This window comes from Doryrhamphus excisus, chromosome 1 (genome assembly GCF_030265055.1).
Source record: "Doryrhamphus excisus isolate RoL2022-K1 chromosome 1, RoL_Dexc_1.0, whole genome shotgun sequence".
Lineage (NCBI taxonomy): Eukaryota > Metazoa > Chordata > Actinopteri > Syngnathiformes > Syngnathidae > Doryrhamphus > Doryrhamphus excisus.
Genome location: NC_080466.1, coordinates 36,245,174 through 36,271,436, shown reverse-complemented (window position 1 = coordinate 36,271,436; position 26,263 = coordinate 36,245,174). Strand labels below are relative to the sequence as shown.

Below are 26,263 nucleotides of genomic sequence, written 5' to 3'. Positions count from 1 at the left end.
TGGAACAAATGGAAGATGGTGAATCTGACTTTGAGGAGTCCTTATTAGACAAACAAATACACTGAGAAGACTGATTCTAGACCTCCAGGATTCAGACTATACAAATACAGCCGCAACAAGGGAATGTGGATCATTTGCATAAGACAAGTCATTCCAGCAAAAACAGCTGCTCTGAACAGAACTATTTACATAGAGTTTTAAATTTGCAATAATTCCTGAGCCTTGGGGTACTCTGACTGAAGCATATGATGCAGATATGGATGGATGGATGGATGGACAGACATCGACTGATTGAATCATTACAAATAGTGTTTAAAGTCATTTAAATGAGGTGGACCATAAAAAAAAACAGTTCACTTCAAATAAGGAACTTTTTTCTTCATTTTACTGTTCAAATCAGAGAGTGAGAGAATGATGAAACAATTTACAAGGCTAATCAAAGTTGATTGTTTGGTTTTGTTTAGTTTTTTTTTGCATCTGCCTTTCCTTGTTTTCCATGACTGTAAAATGCAGATTTGTGTGTGTGTGGGGGGGGGGGGGGGGGATCTCTGATTTAACACGCTTCATGGTTCCGATTTGATGATAAACCAGCTGTTGTGATAAGCATCACAAAAATAATCTTAACATGCTGATGTTAATCTTCTTAATATGGGGCTTAGCATTAAAGTAAAGCAGATGCTTGTTTCACATTGTAATTAGTTTTGTGGCTGGAAGATGCAGAACAGACTAAATTTATTGTCATATTGGGAGAACGTATATCTTCATTATTTTTATTCTCTTTGGGCTTTTCCCTTCACGTCAACTGGTCGTCTCCCAACCTGAAGGTTGCGGGTTCAATCCTACATCCCTCTTATGATCATGTCGAAGTATCCTTGGGTAAGACACTAAACCCCCAGTAGTTCCTGATGCTGCATTATGGTAAATGAGCTAACATTAGCCAAGTTTACATGAGGAGTTTTTCTCTTTCCGAATGACCTTTCCGAAAGCAATGGTATACATGGAAAGGAATATTCCAATCCCGTGTCTACATGCGCCGCTATAATGAACCAGAATAGTCAATGGGGCATACCCAGTAAAACGTAAACACCAACATCACGTGATACCGACTTCCTCGAGTTTTTCTTTCACTTGTTGGAATAACTCCGTATTGCCAGTTTTTCATTCGTCCAGTCTTGAAATTTAGTTTGAATCAAAAACAAACTTTCCGCAGCAGTCCAGTGCCGATTGCTCGCCTCCATTTTTTTAAATCGAAGAACGTCTCGAGCTGCGTGTTACTTCACATCTCAGCATTTTCTGAAAGAACGCACCCGGGAACAGGAAAAGATAAAGTTCAAGCTTGCTAATATTTTATAATTAAACTCGGGACATGTTTTATATAGATATGTATTTTCTTTTTTAATAAAACTGGACTTGTGAATGGCGTATAGAAGGGTTTAGATTCTGTTCCACAGATGGCGCTAATGCACACGAAAGCTGCTTGCCAACCGCCAATAAACAACAGAAGAAGAAAAACACCACGAAGAAGAACGCAGTCTGACAATTGATCCAATTGAGTGGGTACAAGATACCTCAATCGGATTGGGGAAAGGAATATTCCACCCCTGTGAATCCGATTACACTGGGGAACACTCAAAATGTTGCATTTAAAGTAAGACTTGTTTTTAGTCAATTTAAGTGTGCTGAGTTCAAATCTGAAGTTAGTTTTTTTCTGCAAGCTACAGATTTTATGCAATCTTTAATTTTTATTAAAAATAGAAAAAAATCGAGCATTATTATAGGATATTGCAATATCAGCCACAAATCAGTATATTTAACAAGGCAAAAGAAACAGAACATTAAAATGTGATTTTAGATTAAAGTACACCATTGTTAGAAGTGCCATATGTTTTTCTGGAAGCGTTTCTCAGAAAACAGTCTTTATCGCAACGTGAGATAAGCATAATTTACAACGTTCTTCAGATAAGAGTCAATCACAGCTAATAACGCTTATCACTTTCTGTCAGTACAGTATTTTAGTCAGGCAGGAATTTGCGTTTGTAACTTTAACACTTCATCTGGGCAATCTCGTTTAATACTCCAGCAGTAGTCGGCCATCATACTTTTGTCCCAGCGACCTTGGTAGCGTTCTTCCATGATCTTTAGGTCTTGGTGGAACCGCTCTCCTTGTTCGTCACTCACAGCCCCCAGGTTTTCAGGGAACTGGTCAAGGTGGCTGTTCAAGAAATGAAGCTTGATGCTCATGTTGCACCTGAGAGCACGAAAAGCGAGGAGCATTCTGTTCACAAGTTCATTGTAGTTCTCTGCCTTGTTGTTTCCAAGGAAGTTCTAAGCGACTGCCACAAAGGATAACCATGCTGCCCTCTCCAAGGCGGTCATCTTGGCAACAAACTGATCATCACGAATGAGGGTTCGAATCTGTGGGCCATCAAACACACCTGCTTTGATCTTCTCGAACGACAACCCTGATTATGTGTTGGAAACATTCACCTTCGGTATCCAGTGCCTTGACAAATTGTTTCATCAAACCTAGTTTGATGTGCAGAGGAGGAAAGATGATCCTATCTCTGTCAACAATTGGGTCATGTGTGATATTTGGCATGCCTGCTTCAAGGGTTTCACGAACAGGCCAGTCCTTCTGGACCCAGTGTCTGTCTCGTGCTCGACTGTCCCACATGCAGAGGAAACATGGAAACTTGGTGAAACCTTTCTGTTGACCAAGAAGGAAGTTTACCATTTTCAAGTCTACACAAATGATCCAGTTGTGCTCACGATATTTTAAGAATTCCATGACCATTCTGATGTCATCATAGTCTTCCCGCAGATGAACTGAATGACCTACAGGCACTGCCCCGTAAACATTGCCATTATGCAAAAGAACACACTTGAGACTGCGTTTAGAACTGTCTATAAAGAGCCGCCATTCAGTTGGATCATAGTGAGGAACACCCAGTTCTTTGAGAAGACCTGGGATATCATGGCAGTAAACAAACTGTCTGTCTTCAGAAAAGAAGGTCACAAAAAGCTGGTCGCGCTTTCTGTAATATGACACTTTAACAGTGTGATCAACAAGATTTTTGCCTTGTAATCTTGATGCCAAAAGCTCAGCTGCTTTCTTTGAAAGACCTAAATCCCGAACTAAGTCATTCAGTTCAGTTTGGTGAAGAGGCTTGGGGACTGGGGGAGATTCAGTCTCTGAAGAACATTCCTCGGATTGTTCCCACTCAGTTTCTGGCAATTCATTGTCACAACTGTCTTCCTCGTTCGTATCATGTCCAATGTCTTTATTGTTTAATGAAGGCAAACCTTTGAAAACTGGAACAGGAATGGAATCTATGTATATAATCTCAAAATGCATAGATTTGGGTTACGTAAGTTCATATATTTAGACTATCTCAAATTGCATGAAAACTAGAGCTTATGGAGAAAAACTAATTTCAGATTTGAAATCAGCACCTAAAAATCATTCAGAATCAGTTAAAAAATCCAATGCAACAGAAAGTTGAAAAAATATTGTTCCCCAGTGTTATATATTCATTCGGATTGGCACTTTTCTTTCGGAATGAGGTGTATACAAAGGTTACATTCTTTCCGTTTGAGCAAATAACCCGAATGGGATTGGAATATTTGGGTCCATGTAAACGTGGCTAGTGTCAAAGCGCTTTAAAAGACCATTTGCCAAGACCATTTATCATTTCCATCTTTAAGGTGCTGCTTATTTTTACTCAATCTTAAATCTAGGATTTTGGTCCTGTTTGTTCATAGATACAGAAATATTCATTTAGGATTTCTTACCAAGTAAAATATATATACTTACTGCAAAGACAGATAATTTCACTAGTTTTAACTTTTTTCTTTTGATTTAATATTTGACCCCATCTTTTTATAGTGTAGCCAAATAAAATGTACTATCTGCAATCCAAATGTGATGCTTTGTTAATCACAGACGTAGGGTTAAATAAGTGTGATGCAAACAGAGCGTTACATAATTCCCTGCTGTGGTGAATGAACACGACAGGTATGCTAATCTTAGGTGTGTATGACGTGTGTTTGGGAAGACAGATCGCCGAGGTGAGAGCCAGTTCAGAATAATTACTCCCATGTCTTTACTGCTCTTCCTCATTGCCTCCTCTCCTCTGCTCTCTAACCCCCCAAGCAGGACTCTCTCTGCAGCGTCTTTCTTCAAATGACAAGCCCTAAGAGAATAAATAAGACGTTAAGTTAAGTTATTTTTTTTTATATACGCTGCCGGCAGGGTAATCGCACCTACATACTGGTAAAGAGCCGACAAGTAGCTTCTGGAGAGGCTGGAAAATGAGGTCAAAGCAATTTTTCGAAATAGAAAGTCAGGATGAAAAGCAGAGACGTTTCCAGATGGAAAACGTTGAATAATTTACCCATCCATCCGTGTTATATCTACAGATGGACGATCATATCGGCCACCGATAATTATCAACTGATTATCAGCCTAAAAATCTGATATCGGGTGAAATCGGATATTCCCTATAATGAGAACCGATATGATTACTCGGTTAATCAGGACAAGTGTCAGCTTAATCGACTAAGAAAGTAATGGTTAATTGCAGTCCTCTTATCGTGTAAAGAAATTATGGAGGCAATTGTTTGTTCTCAATATTCTGATATTATGTATCCCATTATGTCAGCGTATAATTTCCATGAGATTGTAGCTCATACATAGGGATGGAAGAGCAGAGGGCTGACCATACAACATTCAATCTTCTGAGATGTGTCACCCACTGTGAGCTGTCACACAAAAAGCTGTCACAGAAAAATCAGGAAAAATAAAACACATCCTTTAAAAAAGGTTTTTCATAATTGTATATTTTAGAAAACCGAACAATCTTCCAAAATCAATAATTTTCAATATTCCAGTTTCCAGTTGTCATTAGCAGAGACGAGATCAAGAACGCTGTGATATTCTGGAACATGGACGGAACTCCCGTGTAATGTCGTAATGGAAAACATGAACGGTCAACAGCCTTCGGCCTTCTCCATCGCTGCCCCCTACCCTCTGGAACTCTTTGTTCCATTCACTCCGTGCTTGCCCTGACCTTCCCACCTTCAAAAAACACCGAAAAACCCACCTCTTTAAATCTGTTTTTAATGTCTAACTTTTTATATCTGACTGCTGTGCCCCGCCCCGCTTTTACTCATGTTTTAACTGTGTATAAACCAATAAATGTTGTATTTTGGTGTGTCTTCTACTCTGTTTACTTGCTTTATTCAACTCCATTCTTCTGTAAAGTGTCTTTGAGTATTTTGAAAAGCGCTATACAAATAAAATGTATTATTATTATTATTAACAGTATGTTTTTCATTTTAAAAACAATCATAATAAAAGGGTTATGCTGACGGACATCCTTTGGAATGCCTTTTCGATTATTTTCAAATTTGAAATTTGATTAGGTAAGAACTCACGCTATGACCTTGATTTGTTTTCCAGTACATACTTGAAAAACACTTAATACAATGAAACAACTATTAGTAGGGCAAGAGTAAGGAAGCATAAATATCTATTATTCATTCATTCATTCATTTTCTATCGCTTATCTGGTGCTGGAGCCTATCCCAGCTGTCTTCGGACGAGAGGCGGGGTACACTCTGGACTGGTGGCCAGCCAATCACAGGGCACATATAGACAAACAACCATTCACACTCACATTCATATCTATGGATTTGAAATTTGGAGTGGCCAATTAACCTAGCATGTTTTTGGAATGTGGGAGGAAACCGGAGTACCCGGAGAAAACCCACGCATGCACGGGGAGAACATGCAAACTTCACACAGAGATGGCCGAGGGTGGGATTGAACTCGGGTCTCCTAGCTAAATATCTATTATAAATGTGAAAATATTTATTTAAGGGTAACAAAAAATGTGGTTAATTTCAAGTTAACTATGAGAATACAGTCATTGTGCCCAATAGTGTAACCTTGGTTAGACAAAAATCTGGTCAGTTTGTTTGTTTTGTAAGATATATGATGTATTTTGCAATATGGGTGTTTGTCTTTGTGTATTGTGCAAAGTCTTTAATAGTAGATCATAGTTTAAAATAGTTAAACTATAGTATAAAATAGTTTGCATAGTTTTAGCTGTTGGGAAAAACACATTTCCTCTTTTTTTTGTCTGTAAAAAAACTGTGGACCTGCTGTCAACACGATGCCTTTGATAACCAGTCGCTTGGCAGCTTGAATCCCATCTTAGTCTTCATCCTGTTTTTGTGATGCAACGTTGTGTTTTTGGTTGGGTTGGTTCAGTCATACATTTTCATTTTTCATCCTGCCTCGACTACTTTCTCTCACTACCACTGGGTTTGATCCCTTATGAATGCAATGTACTGACTGCTTACACACCGTTCCCATATGTGTCAACATGAAAGGAAATTTGAATCTGATCTGAAATTCAACAAATTCCAAAATGTCAGCCTTGGATGCCTTTGCAAAGTCATTATTTGTTTAAGCAGAAGTCAAATACACACAAATGTGACAGGTGAATGTAACGTTATTAATGCTTCACCATTAGTTCTCCAAGGAGACGGTGCATGCATAGCAGGATGACTGTGATCATCCATCAAAGTCTACACACGCAACATCAATCTGCTTTACAATCACATAGTCTAACTGTGTAACACCATCTAATGGAGGTGTTTATGTGCCTTTTAAAAGGATGCTTTCAGCCCAATTCATTCAATTATTCATTTTAGTAGTGCATGTAAGCGTAATCAGTGCTTTTTGTGATGAGGGAATAACTGATGGCTTTAATTATGCAACATCAGCTTGTGTGCATTTGGGGTATTGTCATTTCCATAAGTTATGGTGCGTGTTAGTTTTTGTTGTTTTTTTAAATTGTATAATATTTTAAATATGCGACTATGTTAAAAAGCCATAGCATTTCAGTATGTGGAATCAAACTATGGAATGGCTTGAGTAAGGACCTCAAACAATGCACAACGATGAGCCAATTCAAGAAACAATACAAGCAGTTGATGTTTGCTAAATACAAGGATGAAGAGTCTTGAACCAGTCATGATGTGCTATATATATCACTATATTGACACTTACTATGGTACCCATTATGGCATTGGATGCTCATATCACCTCCTACTTCGGTACGTAACAAAAATAAAAAAAATTAAACTATATTAGGAAAGCAGGAAGTGAACAAATATAACAGTTACTGATTGTAAAAGTACCAGAGTACCAGAGCTATATATATCACTATATTGACACTTACTATGGTACCCATTATGTCATATTATGTCATCTTATCAACTTATACTTCGGTACGTGGTGCATTATTAAAAAAAACAAAAAAACAACTGTATTATGGAAAGCAGGAAGTGAACAAATGTAACAGTTAGTGATTGTAAAAGTACCAGATGGAGGGGTAGGATTTAATAAGCTTTGCTTCTTCCTACTCCTACTCCGCCGGCAAGCTGACTGGACTTCAGATAGCTTTGCTGGTACTTTAGCAATAGTTAATTAATTCATTTTCTACCGCTTATACTCACGAGCGTCGCGGGGGGTGCTGGAGCCTATCCCAGCTGTCTTCGGGCGAGAGGCGGGGTACACACTGGACTGGTCGGCAGCCAATCACAGGGCACATATAGACAAACAACCATTCACACTCATCATTCATACCTATGGACAATTTGGAGTCGCTAATTAACCTAGCATGTTTTTGGAATGTGGGAGGAAACCGGAGTACCCGGAGAAAACCCACACATGCACGGGGAGAACATGCAAACTCCACACAGAGATGGCCGAGGGTGGAATTGAACCCTGGTCTCCTAGCTGTGAGGCCTGTGTGCTAACCACTCGTCCGCCGTGCCGCCCCCTTTCAAAAAAAAAGGTTCCCGACCCCTGATTTAGTGGATTACTGTAGTATAGTCAGTGCCAGTTGCAAAAAATCAGAGCCCACAGCCATGCCGCTTCTAAATGGTTCAAGGACATCTTTACATTTATGCTTTGGGTATGAAAAGTCCCAGAACTCAGACTAGCGACGATGCATTCATGGGAATTCACTTGCATTCATGGGAGCTTCCCTGTTACATTCCGGAGGACCACTTCTAAGTTTGTGAAATGTGAATGAGAGATATGAAATCACATAACCCAGATACATCAGAGCCGTACCCTAACAATGAGATGAATCCAACAGAGTTCTGTGTTGTTTTTTTCATAGTTTCATAGTCTCCGGTTTCCCGCAACTAATAAAATACCACTGCTGAATTAATTTCACCTGCACATCAATATACTGAAGAAAACACTGACATCCTCCAAAGCTAAAAAAGAATGAAATCACAATGAAAAGAATGATCAGCCTGCCCATCACGGAATAGAAAAGGAGGCTGCAGTCAAGCAGGCCTCATATTTGGAGGAAGGGGTGAGGACATGGATCATCAAACTCTCCAGCGAGCTCATTATTCCCTGCAAAAGGCCAGGACGTTTGCAAGATGCCAGGGGGGGATTAAGAAATATGACTCTGGTTTCAAGTCTTTCCCATTGAAAACAATTCCTTTTCCTCTGACATATCGTCCAGGGCAACTGGAATATTTAACAATTGCTCTAAAACTGATCAGAACAGGATCATTATGAGAAACGTAGTACATTCCATGTATTTACATGCTCATAAACTTTGGAGAAGGACTGAAGGTATTTTTAACTCAAGTAACATTTCTTTCATTGTTTTGTAAAATATTATTAATAAAATATATATGAATTTCATAAAAATCTCTAAACACATATGTACCATTATGTATTATGTATGACAAGTTTCGGCACTCCGGAAATTTCAAATTCATTCATTCATTCATTCATTTTCTACCGCTTCTCCTCTCGAGGTTCCTGGGGGGTGCTGGAGCCTATCCCAGCTGTCTTTGGGCAAGAAGCGGGGTACACCCTGGACTGGTGGCCAGCCAATCACAGGGCACATATAGGCAAACAACCATTCACACTCACATTCATACCTATGGACAATTTGGAGTGGCCAATTAACCTAGCATGTTTTTGGAATGTGGGAGGAAACCGGAGTACCCGGAGAAAACCCACGCATGTACGGAGAGAGGGATCAGAAATTTCAGTGAAATATATATAATATGGGTGGCACGGCGGTCGAGTGGTTAGCGCGCAGACCTCACAACTAGGAGGACCAGGGTTCAATTCCATCCTCGGCCATCTCTGTGTGGAGTTTGCATGTTCTCCCCGTGCATGCGTGGGTTTTCTCCGGGTACTCCGGTTTCCTCCCACATTCCAAAAACATGCTAGGTTAATTGGCCACTCCAAATTGTCCATAGGTATGAATGTGAGTGTGAATGGTTGTTTGTCTATATGTGCCCTGTGATTGGCTGGCCACCAGTCCAGGGTGTACCCGCCTCTCGCCCGAAGACAACTGGGATAGGCTCCAGCATACCCGTGACCCTCATGAGGAAAAGCGGTAGAAAATGAATGAATGAATGAATAATTACAAGCTGGCTGCACGGCAAGGAAGTGGTTAGTGTGCAGGTCTCACAGCTAGGAGACCAGAGTTCAATTCCACCCTCGGCCATCTCTGTGTGGAGTATGCATGTTCTCCCCGCGCATGCGTGGGTTTTCTCCGGCGACTCCAAATTGTCCATACGTAGATATGAATGTGAGTGTGAATGGTTGTTTGTCTATATGTGCCCTGTGATTGGCTGGCCACCAGTCCAGGGTGTACCCCGCCTCTTGCCCGAAGACAGCTGGGATAGGCTCCAGCACCCCCGCAACCCTTGTGAGGAAAAGCGGTAGAAATTGAATGAATGAATATATAATATAGTAATGTAATGTAAACAAAATAAAATTGCACGTCTCATCAAAACAAATATTTTCTAATATATTTTTACTCATTCATACAAACACAAAGTAGAAAAAAACTATTATTACTATTATTATTAACTATTGTTATTGATGGGTTACGTTATGGTTAACCGTTTTTTTTATCCATGGAAGCAGATAAAACAGCAGTGCAGCCATGCTGTCCTTGGACAAATGAACGCAAGTGAACATAAATGATGGCTGTGCACATTGGAACCATCTGTGAAAAGTGTGGCGTCAAGAAGGTGAAGCAGCATGAAGGACCGGGCAATTATTAATGCTTACTAATGCTTACTAGTAACTCCGAAAAACAAGCAGACATACTGAATCCGCTCACGCTCATGTTCACTCTAAATGCAAGTATGTCTTGGAAACTGAAAAATGTAGTTTTGTCAACTGCAAACAACAGGCAGAGAAGTACTGGCAAGCACGCCACTACTTTAACTTTAAATATTTGCGGACTCAGTACACAGCAAATTTAAGCAACGCACAAAGAAAAATCCAACATGGAGTGTAAATAAAACAAACACATAATGGATTCTGTACCATTTTGCAATGCAACCCTCTGAGTGACAGGTGACAACCAGCGGTAACAACATATAACACAATAAGGAACACTGACCAGCTAATGATAAGATTTATTTTTACTTAGTCAGTCAATCAAAGAAGATGTAATATTTCCACAGGTTAATTGTTGTGTGAAAAAAACTGTGTAATTATTCATTCAATCATTCATTTACTACTGCTTCTCCTCACGAGGGTTGTGGGCGTGCTGGAGCCTATCCCAGCTGTCTTTGGGCGAGAGGCGGGGTACACCCTGGACTGGTGGCCAGCCAATCACAGGGCACATATAGACAAACAACCATTCACACTCAGTGTTTCCTCAGGGGGGGTCCTCCACACTGGGGGCTGTGTCGGGTCTGCTGAGGGGGTGCCATCTGTCGGAGTCCGGGTGCGGGTCGCCCGATGGCACGGCCTGTGGCTCCTCCCAGTGTGGACGGCCCCAAATGTCCTCAGTGCTATGCCATGTCTCCCTACTGTGTGTGTGTGTGTGTGTGTCTAGTATGGAGGGTACGAGGGAGGGGCTTTCTTTGTAATTGTTTTTCTTTTTAATTGTGATAATTGTTTTTAATTCTGTAAAGCAATTTGTGTTGCATGTCTCTGCAGGAAAAGTGCTCTACAAATAAAGTTGATTTGATTTGATTCATACCTATGGACAATTTGGAGTGGCCAATTAACCTAGCATGTTTTTGGAATGTGGTAGGAAGCCGGAGTACCCGGAGAAAACCCACGCATGCACGGGGAAACATGCAAACTTGACACAGAAATGGCCGAGGGTGGAATTGAACGCGGGTCTCCTAGCTGTGAGGTCTGCGTGCTAACCACTTGGTCACCGTGCAGCCTGTTGTGTAATTATTCTTTGTTTTTTTTTTGTAATTACTATAAGAAGAAACCATAGGCCGGGGGTATGCGTGTCAGTGTTGCAGAAGAAACAAGCAAAGAGCTCTCTAAAAAGGTTGAAGGTGCAAGGTTCATACATCCATCTAGTTTCTATGCTGCTTACCCTCACTAAGACACACACTAAGACACACAACAATACCACAGTCCACTGTGGATACAGCTGGTGTTCCTTGATGATCACCCACTAAAGACATTACTGTATGTGTTTATGTTCTTTATGTGTCGGAACCTACCTTTACTGATGTCCTGGTATTCTAGCCACAGTTGTCTCTGAACCTGTTTGTTTGGGTACCAAATGGTGCAGGACTCTTGGAATCCGTACATGGCTTCCTGTACGTAGTGGTTCCCAAACTCCTTCAGAATGACCTCAAAGTCGCTCCGCTGCGTTGCGCCATCGAGGGAGTGGATCGCCGCACTAAAGGCTGCAACGCAAATGAGGAAAATTATTGGAGTTATTCAATGAATACAAATTGATTCTTGCACTTATGTGAAGCAGTACAATACAAAATCATCAGTCAAAATCAACAGTGAGATATTTAAGTGTTTTTAGCTGACTTTTTAGAGCAGAGGTGTCAGTCATGGAAAAGGGCAAAGACTTCCATAGACTTAGGGCCTTTCAAACGCCTGTAGACCTTTTAGTTTTTACTATATTTGCTGGAAGGACACACAACAAATCTGTATCAGATGGCCTCAGGAATCTTCAGGGAGCATAACATTTTAGTAAATCCTGAAGATATACAGGCGGTTGCCCATCTAAGGCTCTGTAAGCAGTATTCCCACTCATTTTTCAAGTGTATGAGTATACACACAAAAACACATTCCTTGGGTGCCTGTGAGTGCAATCAGATGTGCACAATTGTAGTATCAAATGTGTTAACCTGAGACCTTGAGGTAGTCCAAATTTTATTCTGCAGTATTTTTTATCTGTGAGTGAGTTCAAAAGGTCAACAAGGCGTATTTCACAATGTCAAGTTAAATCCAATCAGTGATCTGAATCTTTATCATTTCATTTTCCATGTCTTTTCTGTTTTCCAATTTATTTTATTTTTATTTTATTCCAATGACTTATATTTGCTGTTTTGCAGCAGCTTGTTCTGGCACTATTTCATTCTGAAAATGTACTTAAAAATGATGTCACATTTGATGTACACTAGAGTTGCAACAATTATTCAAATAATTTGAGTACCTTGATTACAAAAAAGGATATGATTATTATTTTTTCTGCTTTGAGGAATCACTTATGTCACCAATGCACATTCCAAAACTTACCCCGTTCCAAAACAATTACAATATCCTTTTTCATTCATTCATTCATTTTCTACCGCTTATCCTCAGGAGGGTCGCGGGGGTGCTGGAGCCTATCCTAGTTGTCTTCTAGTTTGCTTGCTTCATTGTTTCTTGTGTGTGCAGTCAGATTGCATATAATGTGTACATACGTATACTGCAGCTCTAAAAATAACTACCAGTTACACTATTACAATGTCAATTTACAAAATAAAACCTTTGATTATCTATAAAATTAAATCTGTATAATTAAACTAATTGGTCATTCATTTAAGTGACATTTTTTCTTGTGAATTTATTATTGGTCTTTAACCAAGTAAAATATTTTTTTTGATGAATCGAAATGTTAGCATTTTTTTCTGTAGAATACTCGAGTAGTAAAATATTTGATAGCTTCAGCCCTACTGTATATGTTTTACTTTTGTCTAAATAAAAAAAAACCCCAAAAACAACAGAATGTACTGGGCTTTGTCAGCAGTCTGGTAGCAGCATTCTGCAGATGAACCACGGCGGTGGTTCTATCAACTATCATCTCTAGTTGCTCATGTTTCATTTTTTTAATGTGAAAAAGCAATTGTAAATAAGATTTTAATATTTATCAAAAAGACACTGACAAGATTCTGTAATCAGAATGCATCAGAATGTAATCTAATTTTGTAACCATCAACAACAACTCCCAGCACCCTGATCATGACCCTTAAAAGTGTATTCTGCTTCAAGCTACGGCCAAAACCAGATATAAGATTTTTTGGTTGTGCAATGTTTGGCAAATGCGACATGTAGTCAATGCAGAAATGCAAAAAAAAAATGCAAAAAAAACAAAAAACATTTTGCAACACCTGCTGTTGCCTAAGTGAGAACACAAAATACATGCTTTCACTTTTGAGTCCCTAAATACCAAAAAAAAACCTCTAAGGACCCCAGAAAATGTCGCTACATTTGTCACTAGTTGCTGTTGAGAAAATGTCATCAATGGGTGTTGAAATTTTGACCGATCTAGCTACAAAATCGCCAAGTTGGCAACACTGCTGCGCATAGATCCACTATTTCCCCGTGCACAGGAGAATCGCTACAGCAAATAATAGAAATCACACAGCAATGGGAGGTTTATCATTTCCAGGAGAAGTAGTATTAATAACCAAGCTCTCACACACCGTCTGCTCTTATTTCCCCTCTAAAAATAAATTAGGAGCTCACTCAAGTGAGAGACATATATCGTTAGGTGGATGAGCAATGAGTTCTTTGCTTTCGGATGTAAAACCCCTGTAAGCTTCAACCCTCTGGTGGCTTTTGAAATATGACGAGCTAAAGAGGGAAATGGCAGGAAAGGAGAGGTCGGGTGGAGACCGAAGGAAAAAAAAAAAAAAACAACAACTGTGCCCTCGGTGGATGTAAGTAGAAGTTTCAGCATTACCGATCTAAATACAGTACATCAATACCAGGAAGGAAGCTGCTGGGAGCTATCCTGAAACTAGACACTTACTGTGGAGAAGTATTTGACATACTAAGATATGAACAGTTTTTATCGTAGCTTTAACAGTCCCTTTTAAGAAAGTATTCTAATCTCAGTTTGTTATGTAAATAAGACACCTGACATACAAATGCTCTCTTAGATTCAAACCTATCCACCCACATGGGCAAGACCAAAGAGCTGACCTCAAGACTGTAGACCTGCACAACCCCATCAACAACACTGTAGACTAGCACCAGACCGGAATGGACATCCAGACCATGGATGATTTTGACAAAGGTGAATCCCACAATGGTTGATGTCAAGGGAGTTGGCAGCACAGTCAGCAAGAAAAGCATCGGTAAGGCACTTTGATTTAACGGATGGGGGTTATCAGAGATTGTGCACCAGCACAACACTGGAATGGACTACAAAACCACAATGAGATTGTAGCCCCGGACAAGACTAGAATCAGCTAAAAGACATAAAATTATAGACCGACACAGGACTAGAAAAGACTACAAGCCCTTCAACAAGATTGTAGACTTGCACCAGACTGGAATGGACATCCAGACCATGGATGATTTTGACAAAGGTGAAGCCCACAATGACAACCGAGGAGCTGGTTGATGTCAAGGGAGTTGGCAGCACAGTCAGCAAGAAAAGCATCGGTAAGGCACTTTGATTTAACGGATGGGGGTTATCAGAGATTGTGCACCAGCACAACACTGGAATGGACTACGTTTTATGTCTTACTGCGCATGCCCCATTGGCTATTCTGGTTGATTATAGCGGCGCATGTAGACACGCGATTGGAATATTCCTTTCCATGTATACCATTGCTTTCGGAAAGGTCTTTCGGAAAGATTCCATTCGGAAAGAGAAAAACTCCTCATGTAAACGTGATAGGCTAGTGATGGACTTTTTAAGGGTCTGTAAAATCTGCAGGGGATCAAATACTTGTATTCCTCACTGTATATTTTTATTTAAAAAATCATCATTCATCATTCTGACAATGTTTGGTACAATCATCACAAAAATACCCGCAGCCAGGAGAAAAGGATGCTTGACTAAACACCTATCTACAGTTCTGTGAAGTGCGTGTAGCGTCGGCTGTCTGAATACATTGGTCTTGCTGTGACACACATCTCTGATATGATAGGCTGTCAGTGAAATACAAAAAGATATTAAAAAATATATGCATTTGTGTTTGGTGGCCTCGTTTTAGCTTTTCGCCAATGGTTCCATCCCGCAATCTGTTCATCTCAATATACTGTACAATACCAAGAGAAAAAAAAGTGTTTTTGCAAAGAATGGTCTTTTCATATTCAGGTACCTATAATGAAATTTCAGAGAGTCAAAGCTATCAAGTTGCACTGGCTAATAATATAATGGTTTTTATTTGTTCCATGTACTCATATGCATGGAGGAATATTAGATATCAGTGATAATTAAATTCTTATCTTGTCTGAGTAGTGCTAGAACTGTGCCGAAAGCAGGCGGAATATTGTGTTTCAGTGTTTCAAGAAAACTAGGCTGAATTTACACTTCAGTGTTCAAGCGATAAAAATGTGTCCACACTTCTGGTGTCATTTTCATCCAGTCCAGTGACTTATACTTGGGTATTTACTGGGCAATTCATTTTAAATATAATATTTAACATATTAGATTTTTAAATAGTTTTAATATTTATTCATTCATTCATTTTTTACCGCTTTTCCTACTGCTTTTTCTACCGCAGGGAGTGCCGGAGCCTATCCCAGCTGTCTTTGGGCGGGATACACCCCGGACTGGGCCACAGCCAATCACGGGGCACATATAGACAAACAACCATTCACACTCACATTCATACCTATGGACAATTTGGAGTGGCCAATTAACCTAGCATGTTTTTGGAATGTGGGAGGAAACCGGAATACCCACGCATGTACGGGGAGAACATGGTAACGCCACACAGAGATGGCCGAGGGTGGAATCGAACTTGTGTCTCCTAGCTGTGTGTGGCCTGCGCGCCACTCATCTGCTGTGCAGCCCGCCATAACATAAGTAACACAAACATGTTTTACATGAAAACAACTATTCATTCATTCATTCATTTTCTACCGTTTATACTCACTAGGGTCGCCGGGGTGCTGGAGCCTACCCCAGCTGTCTTTGGGCAAGAGGCGGCGTACACCTTGGACTGGTTGCCAACCAATCACATGGCACATATATACAAACAACCATTCACACTCACATTCATACCTATGGACAATTTGGAGTGGCCAATTAACCTAGCATGTTTTTGGAATGTGGGAGGAAACCGGAGTACCCGGAGAAAACCCACACATGCACGGGGAGAACATGCAAACTCCACACAGAGATGGCCGAGGGTGGAATTGAACCCTGGTGTCCTAGCTGTGAGGTATGTGCGCTAACCACTCGAACACCGTGCAGCCCCTAGTTTTAATATGAAACACTAATTTTTTTTCACCAACTCAATACAAATACACCTCAATGGAAAAAAAACACAATTTACAATTAAAAAAAAGGTGCTCAAGAACAGTCAATAGTTTCCAGAACTAGGACTGTGCCCACATACTGAAGTGCAGTCAGGCTATAGCTTAGACTTCACTTCCAAACACTCTTTTACAGAGACATACACAGACAAACACTCTTTTAAACACATTTTACAACACTTGTAAATTTGAGCTCAGGGCCGAGAGACTGCTTGTAAAAAAACAACAAAAAAAAAAAAAAACAAACACTTGCATGCTCAGCTAACACCGTGTCAATGACCATAAAAATACCCGCAGTGCTTGAGCAGTTTCTCCATCAGAGGCCAGCAAGTGGCATTGGAGACTCTACGTACTCTTGTGACAACTCACAGTGACAGGAGATAAAAAATAACTTTGGTCTTGTCGAGAGAGAAGCTCAACTTGCCATTCAAAATAAATACTGGTACTGCTACTTACTACTACATAGTCCAGTAGAACTACACGACCATCGGCGAATGGCGAACATCTGCGAGTAATTGATATGCCCTTAAAAATGCCTAGTTTTGACACATGGCTCCCTCTTCCCGTTCCAAACCCTCCTGCTAGCTTGACTTCAGCATTCTCTACTGATTTTGGATCAACATTTGCAAAAAAAACTGACTGCTGGAATTATTAGGTGAATAGTGAATTGAATGGGTCCCTGGAATGGGTCCCCAATGAAGTATTTTCTTTCTATGTGTTATATTCATTCATTCATTCATTCATTTTACCGCTTTTCCTCACGAGGGTCGCGGGGGTGCTGGAGCCTATCCCAGCTGTCTTTGGGCGAGAGGCGGGGTACACCCTGGACTGGTGGCCAGCCAATCACAGGGCACAAATAGACAAACAACCATTCACACTCACATCCCAGCCGAGGAGAACATGCAAATTCCGCACAGAGAGAGGGTGGAATTGAACTTGGGTCTGCTAGCTGTGAGGTCTGCGCGCTAACCACTAGTCCGCCCAGCAGCCAATAACAATAATTCATTCATTCATTTTCTACCGTTTTTCCTCACGAGGGTTGCGGGCGGTGCTGGAGCCTATCCCAGCTGTCTTTGGGCGAGAGGCGGGGTACACCCTGGACTGGTGGCCAGCCAATCACAGGGCACATATAGACAAACAACCATTCACACTCACATTCATACCTATGGATAATTTGGAGGGGTCAGTTAACCTAGCATGAAACCGGAGTACCCGGAGAAAACCCATGCATGCACGGGGAGAACATCAAACTCCACACAGAGATGGCCGATGGTGGAATTGAACTCGGGTCTCCTAGCTGTGAGGTCTGCGCGCTAACCACTAGACCACCGTGCAGCCAATAACAATAATTATTAATTACAAATTATTTGTTAACAGTCCCTCAGAATGCTAATCCAGAAGCTAAATCTCCAACATAAAACTGTATTTTCAGTTTTAAATAACAATAATTTATTGTCAATTGCTGAAAGCACAACCACACCTACCTTGAGATAAGACCCACTGATTGAGTTTGACATGGTAAAGCACGGAGCGAAGACTCCAACGCTGTACAAGAGGATAGCCAGTCACCTCGCTGTAGTTCACCATGCCTGCAACGACACACGATAAACACATTTACTAATACGGACACAGTATTTGTTATGATATGGACAATGGCCTGTGGTACTTTACAACTTCAGATGTAAACGTTTGCAGGAAATGTATCATTAAAATGCAAATGTCTCCATAGTTGATTGGATACCCCGGCTGAGTATAAGATGAAACTTGACTTATACACATTCAAGTTGACTTGACCTGTAGAACTGGGAGAACATTTCATGTAGACAAGATGAGAGATGAGAGATTTGTGTTAGAGTTCTTGGCTTCGGATCAAAAAAAAAGCAGAAAGTGCATGCAGCTCAGCCTCCCCAGAAACATCCAGCAGATGTAATTATTTAGATGAGGTGAGAAATGTGGTGGTGTAACGTAGGTTGCTAGGTATTTCATGAGCTATGGATGCACCCGCTTGAAAAAAAAAAAAAAAACACAGTTCAAACATAATTTGTCTAATTTGCACATTTTAAACAAACTGTATTCCCATGCCTTCACAAAACATACAGTGGAACGGTAGCATATGCCCCGTTCAATCCCAACCGGCCACTTTATTAGACTGATATTTCAAGGCATACAGAAGATTCTTCTGTATGTTCTACTGCAATGTAAATATGGTATATGCCAAAATAAAGATTAGACTCTCATCCTTTTTATAAAAATAGTGGAATATAAGAAGAAAAGGGAGGAACGGCTTTTATGGAAGAGACATTTCAAGCATAACCTTTTCCCTTTGACTCAAATTTAGCCATATATATTCAGACAAAATATAAAAAAAACAACAACTATGCCACAACATAAACACAAAAACACACAGAATGGCTGTTTTAAATGAAAATCTCAATTAATTCACATATGAACTACTAACTCATTCATTTTCTACCGCTTATCCTCACAAGGGTCACAGGGGGTGCTGGAGCCTATCCCAGCTGTTTTCGGTACACCCTGGACTGGTGGTCAGCCAATCACAGGGCACATATAGACAAACAACCATTCACACTCACATTCATTCCAATGAACTATTTACAATTTTCACATTGAACTGAAATGTGTGTCCACACATTTTTGCACACGTGTTATGTGCATGTTTATTAAAATTTCCTTGCAATGCGTAACCTCATGCACGCTACATGGCTCCATGCTTTTTGATTTTGTTTGCTGTGGAGCATCCTATTACATGGCAAAGATGCATGCCAAGCTCTTAAAAAATGCACTTTTAGCAGCGTTTTTATGGCTTAAAACTGCACCAGACATGATCTTTTCTGTTGTACAGTTGCATCATCACATCTTTTTGCCTTTCACAAAAAAATAAAATAAATATATCAATACATACGGTAACCCATATTCCCAGAGTACTCCCCAAGAGTAATGCTTGAGGAACACAGGCTGTGTTCGAAAGCGCATACTAACTACTACATACTTCCATGTCCATACTATCCACACTCCATATTGAATACCCAATCCATCAGACAGCATGCAAAGCGTTTACACTACAACATGATAACCCACAATGCATTGTGCTCCTATGCTCCGCAAACGACAGGCTGAATCTGATTTCACTTTAACTCTAAACTCTTTAAATACATCAATTTATTGACATTTGTCAGGCGAGAAAGTGGCCGTTTAGATCCAAGTGTTCCATTTATTTGTCCAAATACCAATTTAATTCAGACAAATTTGACAAAATTTAAGCTAGCCGAAGTGAGCAACGCACTTTCGGTTATTTTCACAAAATTTAAACACCCCCTTAGTTTTCTCATACAAAACAACCATAGTGATACCTTAGTGCTTTTACTTTGAAAACAAGAAGCGAGCCAACTTGCAACATATCCTGCTTGACACCGCCGTTTGGTCCCTTCTGCTGCTGTGTTCAGCCAACGTTTTTTTTTTTTTTGCCATAAAGTATATACCAAAATGTGATATCTTCTTTCATGTTTTTCTTTATATACAGACTTAAGTATAGATTATACTTGCTTATTTTAATAAGCACGTTAGTTTCTTTGTTTGCTATGTCACACTTTTACCCCTTTCAGGAGAATGAAGCATCGACTTTTGAAAGCAGCCTGGGTCGCATTCAAAAAAATCTGAAATGTACTGTTCACATTGGCATGACAAAAAAATCAGATAGAGGTCACATTAAAGCAAAACAAATCTGAATTGACCTCCAGTGTCAACACAGAAGATAACGATAATGCCAAATATGCTACTGCATCATGGCTCTAGCTGTAAGGGTCACTGGGTGGCTTCTCTCCTTGAAACCAACAAAAAAAAAAAAAAAAAAACGACAATGGCACAAATTGAGGAGCGTCTCAGCAAAAAATATGCAATAATGAACTATAGCAGACATATGAAAAGAATATAATAGGATATATGAGTATCAGGTATAAGCAATGCCGGCGTAAGTCGTGTGTGAATGTTAACTGATAGGCTATAAAATAAAACAATTTAACACATTTAAAAAAATATATAAAAAATTAAAAACAAAAAATGTTTACTTAAATTTAAAAAATTAAATACAAAAAAAATAAATTATAGTAGAAAGGCAGTTAAAATATATGAATGGTGAAGTGTTGTATAAATATAGAACATTAAATGTATGCGTGAAAAGGCCCTCGACGACAACACAGTGAAAATGCAACATTTGGCGAAGGCCTGACCTAGGAAATTGATGAATAAGGCCTTCAGTGAGATGTTCCAGCATTGTCTTCACCTTCAGCTCCATTCATTTTTCCCCGTGGTCTGGGACATAGTTCCCTGGAATGACTGATTCCCCAGCACGGAAAGAACACACCATTTCATAACCTTCCCATGGCCAACCTCATCCCTGGCAGTTAAAAGGAACAACACGGCTAAAACACATACAGTACCGCAGGATATTTTTCTCGCTGAAAGGCCTTGTCTCCCTTTTAGCCCTGGGGCGTTCTGCTCTCATTGTCTGACACAATGATTAATTTGACGGCACTTCACTTTGCAAACATCCAAGTTGGTAATCTCTCTTCATGCAGACAGTGCCAGGGGATTCTATTGGAAGCAGCCTGGATTCATAAAATGTCAAATGTGTGCGCTAATACAACCACAATGAGTCAAACACATCAAAGTACATACAATGATGACAACATGGGAATACAAAGATCGGGAAATGTAAAGCTCCGATCTGTGTTACTTTCATCAATGGAAGCCACATTAGTTATGATAGATTGATCAGCATGCACAATCCGTATGCGGATATGATGCTCAGTTATTGGTTCATCCGGTCCAGTTCGGAGTGTGCACGGCCTAACTGCCTAACATTTGCAACATCACCGATTCCAGTGGGTGCTGTCGGGATGGAATTTCGTCAGTACTACCGAACACCAATTTACGTACAATCAAAAAGTATGTGCTAAAACAACCGTCTGCGTGGAGTATCATGACGCCACTCCTAACAACATTCAATTCACAAGAAGAAATTAAGAGATGAAAGGTACACAAAACCAATAACGGATCAGTAGATAGTATTCCAAGTATGTGAAAAAAAAATAAACATTCACATACAAATTTCAGGAATCGATAATTAAATTAAATTAAATTAAATTAAATTAAATTAAATTAAATTAAATTAAATTAAATTAAATTAAATTAAATTAAATTAAATTAAATTAAATTAAATTAAATTAAATTAAATTAAATTAAATTAAATTAAATTAAATATTCCATTTATAAACATTGAGTCCTAGTCACCCCTGGTGAGGTGTTCTGGACATGCCCACACGCTAGAGGGATTATATCTCACAGCTGGCCTGGGAACGCATTGGTGTCCTCTCCGTTGAGCTGGAGGAGGTGGCCGGGGACTGGGATGTCTGTGCTACCCTACTGAGACTGCTGCCCCCGCGACCCGGACTCGGATAAGCGGAGAAAAATGGATGGATGGATGGAGCGTGGAGCCAATTAGCCGCTATAAATAAGGGATGACATGTCATTGACATCTAAATTGATAGTAGGACAGAAGTAATCTATTATTTTGGGCTTTGTAGTGAAATGTGTCGTTGGGGAAAAAAAGACCATATTGGCTAAATCGGCAACATGGCAGCTGCCAGAATGTCTACATTCCCTTCATAGACTATAGCGACAGTTAATGAGCAATTACGGTATATTTATGTTACAGAGAACATACTAACTCCTTACTTATAAAATCACAAATACTTAAACTTGTTGATATAGTTAATCTTCAAACAGGTAAAAAGCATAAAGCTAAAAATAACCAATTACCTAAAATGTCATCCAATACTTCTCTAAAAGAAGGGAGAAATATGATCTCAGGGAATAACTACATTTGAAACACTTCTATGCTAGGACTACGTTAAAAAGCCATAGCATTTCAGTATGTGGAATCAAACTATGGAATGGATTGAGTAAAGAAATCAAACAATGCACAACGATGAGCCAATTCAAGAAACAATACAAGCAGTTGATGTTTGCTAAATACAAGGATGAAGAGTCTTGAACCAGTCATGATGTGCTATATATATCACTATATTGACACTTACTATGGTACCCATTATGTTATTGGATGGTCATATTACCTCGTACTTCGGTACGGGAAAAAAAAAATAAAATAAAATAAAATAAAAAAAAAATTTTTAAATTATATTAGGAAAGCAGGAAGTGGACAAAGTATGGGACAAAAATAAAATAAAAAAATTACAAAAATAAAAATTATAACTATATTAGGAAAGCAGGAAGTGAACAAATGTAACAGTTAGTGATTGTAAAAGTACCAGATGGAGGGGTAGGATTTAATAAGCTTTGCTTCTTCCTACTCCTTTTGGACATGTGGAACTGGGAACTGATTATGGGATGCATTCAATTGTAATCTGATGCATGTTCAAATGAAATAAAACCATTACCATTACCATAAAAAGGTGTTTTTAAATACTATATTCTACATAGTGATGATGGACAATCTCATTTAGAATAGGGTCAGTACTGTAGTTGGATCATTGTTTTCCATGTAAGCGATTTTGCACACGAGTATGGCAGGTGTGCTCACTAACTTTTTCGATGTAAAAATATCCACATGAATCTCATTAGTCGTCCTGATCCTCACATAAGCAACACTGCTACAAACTTGATAATGAGGCTGGCAGATGTGGCTTGTAAGCACTCAAGGTGACACATTTTCCATTTGCGCAGTGCCGAAGGAAGGCGAGGGGGACCGTTTTTGTCAGCAATTTAAAACAGCATGCCAAAAAAAAAGTTGCGCAGATACCTCTGAGCTTGTGTGGTCACGAGGCCATATGCTTCAACTTTAATTATGAGGGACTTGGGGAGAAAGGGACTTGGGGTTGAACTATGAATCACTGACACTCTTGTTTGCCTCCAAAGTCTTCCGGTTTCCAAAACTGGCCCCACATAAGGAGAAGAAGCCAACAACTGAACTAAACCATGTCTTGGTGGAAGTGCTAAAGTGGGTGTGACGTCCCGACGTACGGGTTACTACACGCATGGGTTCTGCGATTGTTGAGAAATTTGTTCGCTGTGGCCATCCCGTAGAGGAAGTAGGGGAGCCAGAAGGGTCGTACTTCGGGAGCAAGTGTTTCATGACACCCACGTTAGAATATGTGTGTTTTTTAAACTATAATTTTTTTCATTGACATTTTAAAGCAAAACACGGTGTTAAAAATGTTAAAAATATGAAACATCATCCAATCCACTTTATTTATATAGCACATTTTATAAACAGACGGCGGTCTAGTGGTTAGCGCGCAGACCTCACAGCTCGGAGACCAGGGTTCAATTCCACCCTCTGCCATCTCTGTGTGGAGTTTGCATGTTCTCCCCGTGCATGCGTGGGTTTTCTCCGGGTACTCCGGTTTCCTCCCACATTCCAAAAACATGCTAGGTTAATTGGCCACTCCAAATTGTCCATAGGTATGAATGTGAGTGTGAATGGTTGTTTGTCTATATGTGCCCGGTGATTGGCTGGCCACCAGTCCAGGGTGTACCCCGCCACCCCCCACGACCCTCGTGAGGAAAAAGCGGCAGAAAATGAATGAATTAATGAATTTTATAAACAAAGTTTCCAAAGTGCAGCACAGACGAGTAAAATAAAAAGCAAAAATAAAATACAATAAATAAAAGTACAAATTGAATTTAATCTAAAACTAAAAAATCAAATAGGAAATAAAATAGTAAAATAGATATTAAAATATTAAAAACAAGAAGCAAAGAAATACAAGTATAAAAAAATAAAACCAATTAAAATAAAAAGAAAGAATTAAAAGACACAACTAAATGACTCACTGCGAGTTAAAAGCCAGAGAATAAAAGTGGGTTTTAAGACAAGACTTAAAGCTTTCAATGTTTTTTACTTGGGAGGGTAGAGAGTTCCATAGTTTGGGGCCAACCACAGAAAAGGCTCGGCCTCCCCTGGTCTTAAGTCTCGTCTTGGGCACCACAAGTTGGAGCTGGCCCTCGGACCTAAGTGACCGCGCTGGAGAGTAAATTTGAATGAGGTCCGAGATGTATTTAGGAGCCAGCCCATTCAACGCCTTAAAAAAACAAACAATAAAATCTTAAAATCAATCCTAAAGCGAAAAGGCAACCAATGCAGGGAGGCCAGCATTGGGGTGATGTGCTCCTACATTTTGGTTCCTGTTAAAAGCCGTGCTGCAGAGTTCTGGACTAATTATAAGCGGGGGAGAGACTTTTGGCTGATTCCAGTCTAAAGTACATTACAGTAGTCCAGACTTGATTAAATAAAAGTGTGCATGACTGGCTCAAAGTGTCGCAAAAATTATGTATTTTAATCCCTCTCCTGTCCATTTTGGACAATGGCTGACCTTTCGGTAGTAAAAATCAATGCTTTAATGTAACTTAGTTGAGCTACAGTAAACCTCGGATATATCGGATTCAATTGTTCCCACTGGTTTTGTCCGATATAAGCGAAATCCGTTATATGCGTATACCGGAAAATGTCCGTTTTACGCATATATCGGATTTATATCCGGTCTATGCGTAAATTGGATTTTATCCGTTATAAAAAGGCACTCCTTGACTATGTTTCCAATGTACCTGGACTGGGCAATGAAAAGAGACGTAAGGTAATGAGAATTTAACTTTATTGGACTCTGAGCATAACAAATTGTTAATTAAGCTAGGCCCTGTTACGCCCGTCAGGCCTACGTTATTTCCAATAGTGAGGTTAAGATCTCATTCACTGCTGTGCTAGTATTATTGACGACACTCACTTTTATATTTGTCCTAAATCTGGAGCCAGGAGAAAGACAATAGCCAGTGACATCAACAAGATTAGCATAACGATGCGGCCATCCGATATATGCGAGGGAAATTTAATGGAAATGCATTGGAACGGGACTGGAGATTTTGTCCGAAATAGGCGAAATCCGTTATAAAAAATCCGATATATGCAATGAATTTTTATTGGAAATGCATTACAGAAAAATCGGTTCTTTTTTATCTGTCCGTTGTGAGCGAATTTCCGATATATCCGAGTCCGATATATCCAAGGTTTACTGTAATTCCAAATAAATGTAAGCATTCGCATCAAAAATAATACCAGCATGCCCATCTCCTGTATGTCAGTGTCACGTCATCGCCATCTTTTTTAGTCCTCTCCTTTACTGCCATGCTGTGACCAAGAACTCTATTAATTATCCTGTCCTATGTTGTCAGCTAATTACTTGACATTTAACACATGTGAATGGTTGGAAATACACCCAAGTAATTATCCTTTGAGGAGTTAAAAAATGATTTATATGCACTGCGGGTGTGCAATTAAGGATAGTTCCGGTTGGTATTTGAGTTGTGGTTGAAATGAAGAAAAGGAGTGCAGGAACAGCCCGAGGATTGACAGCTTTGTGGATGTTGCTCGAACAGACTCCCAAACGGCCGCATAGTTGGTAGAGTGTTTTCATTTAGACATTTTCTCTTCAACTACTTGCTGTTTTTCGCTTTTCTTTTTGTGTAATACAGCCGTGTACAGCACTAGGAATTGTGTAAGTGGCTATTTGAGACTCTTGAGTGTTGGGACCTCTTCTATTTATGTTAAGGCCTGCACATTTTCCCTTAGCCGCGGAGGAACATGCTCACTTGCTTTAGATGCATCAGTTGGATGGAGATTTGCTAACAAAG

The 26,263-nt window shown here is 39.7% G+C and overlaps 1 protein-coding gene across 5 annotated transcripts in view; it reads right to left on the bottom strand.

The window, feature by feature from the left end:
• Nucleotides 1–26,263, bottom strand: part of astn1 (astrotactin 1) — a 256,497-nt gene that overhangs the window by 93,329 nt on the left and 136,905 nt on the right. For all 5 annotated transcript variants that reach the window (XM_058065280.1, XM_058065284.1, XM_058065285.1 and 2 more), the window contains 2 exons: nt 18,025–18,129; nt 11,542–11,730 (listed from right to left, as the gene is read on the bottom strand). In XM_058065280.1, coding sequence (XP_057921263.1) covers nt 11,542–11,730; nt 18,025–18,129 — 294 coding nt within the window. The remainder of the gene's footprint in view (nt 1–11,541; nt 11,731–18,024; nt 18,130–26,263) is intronic.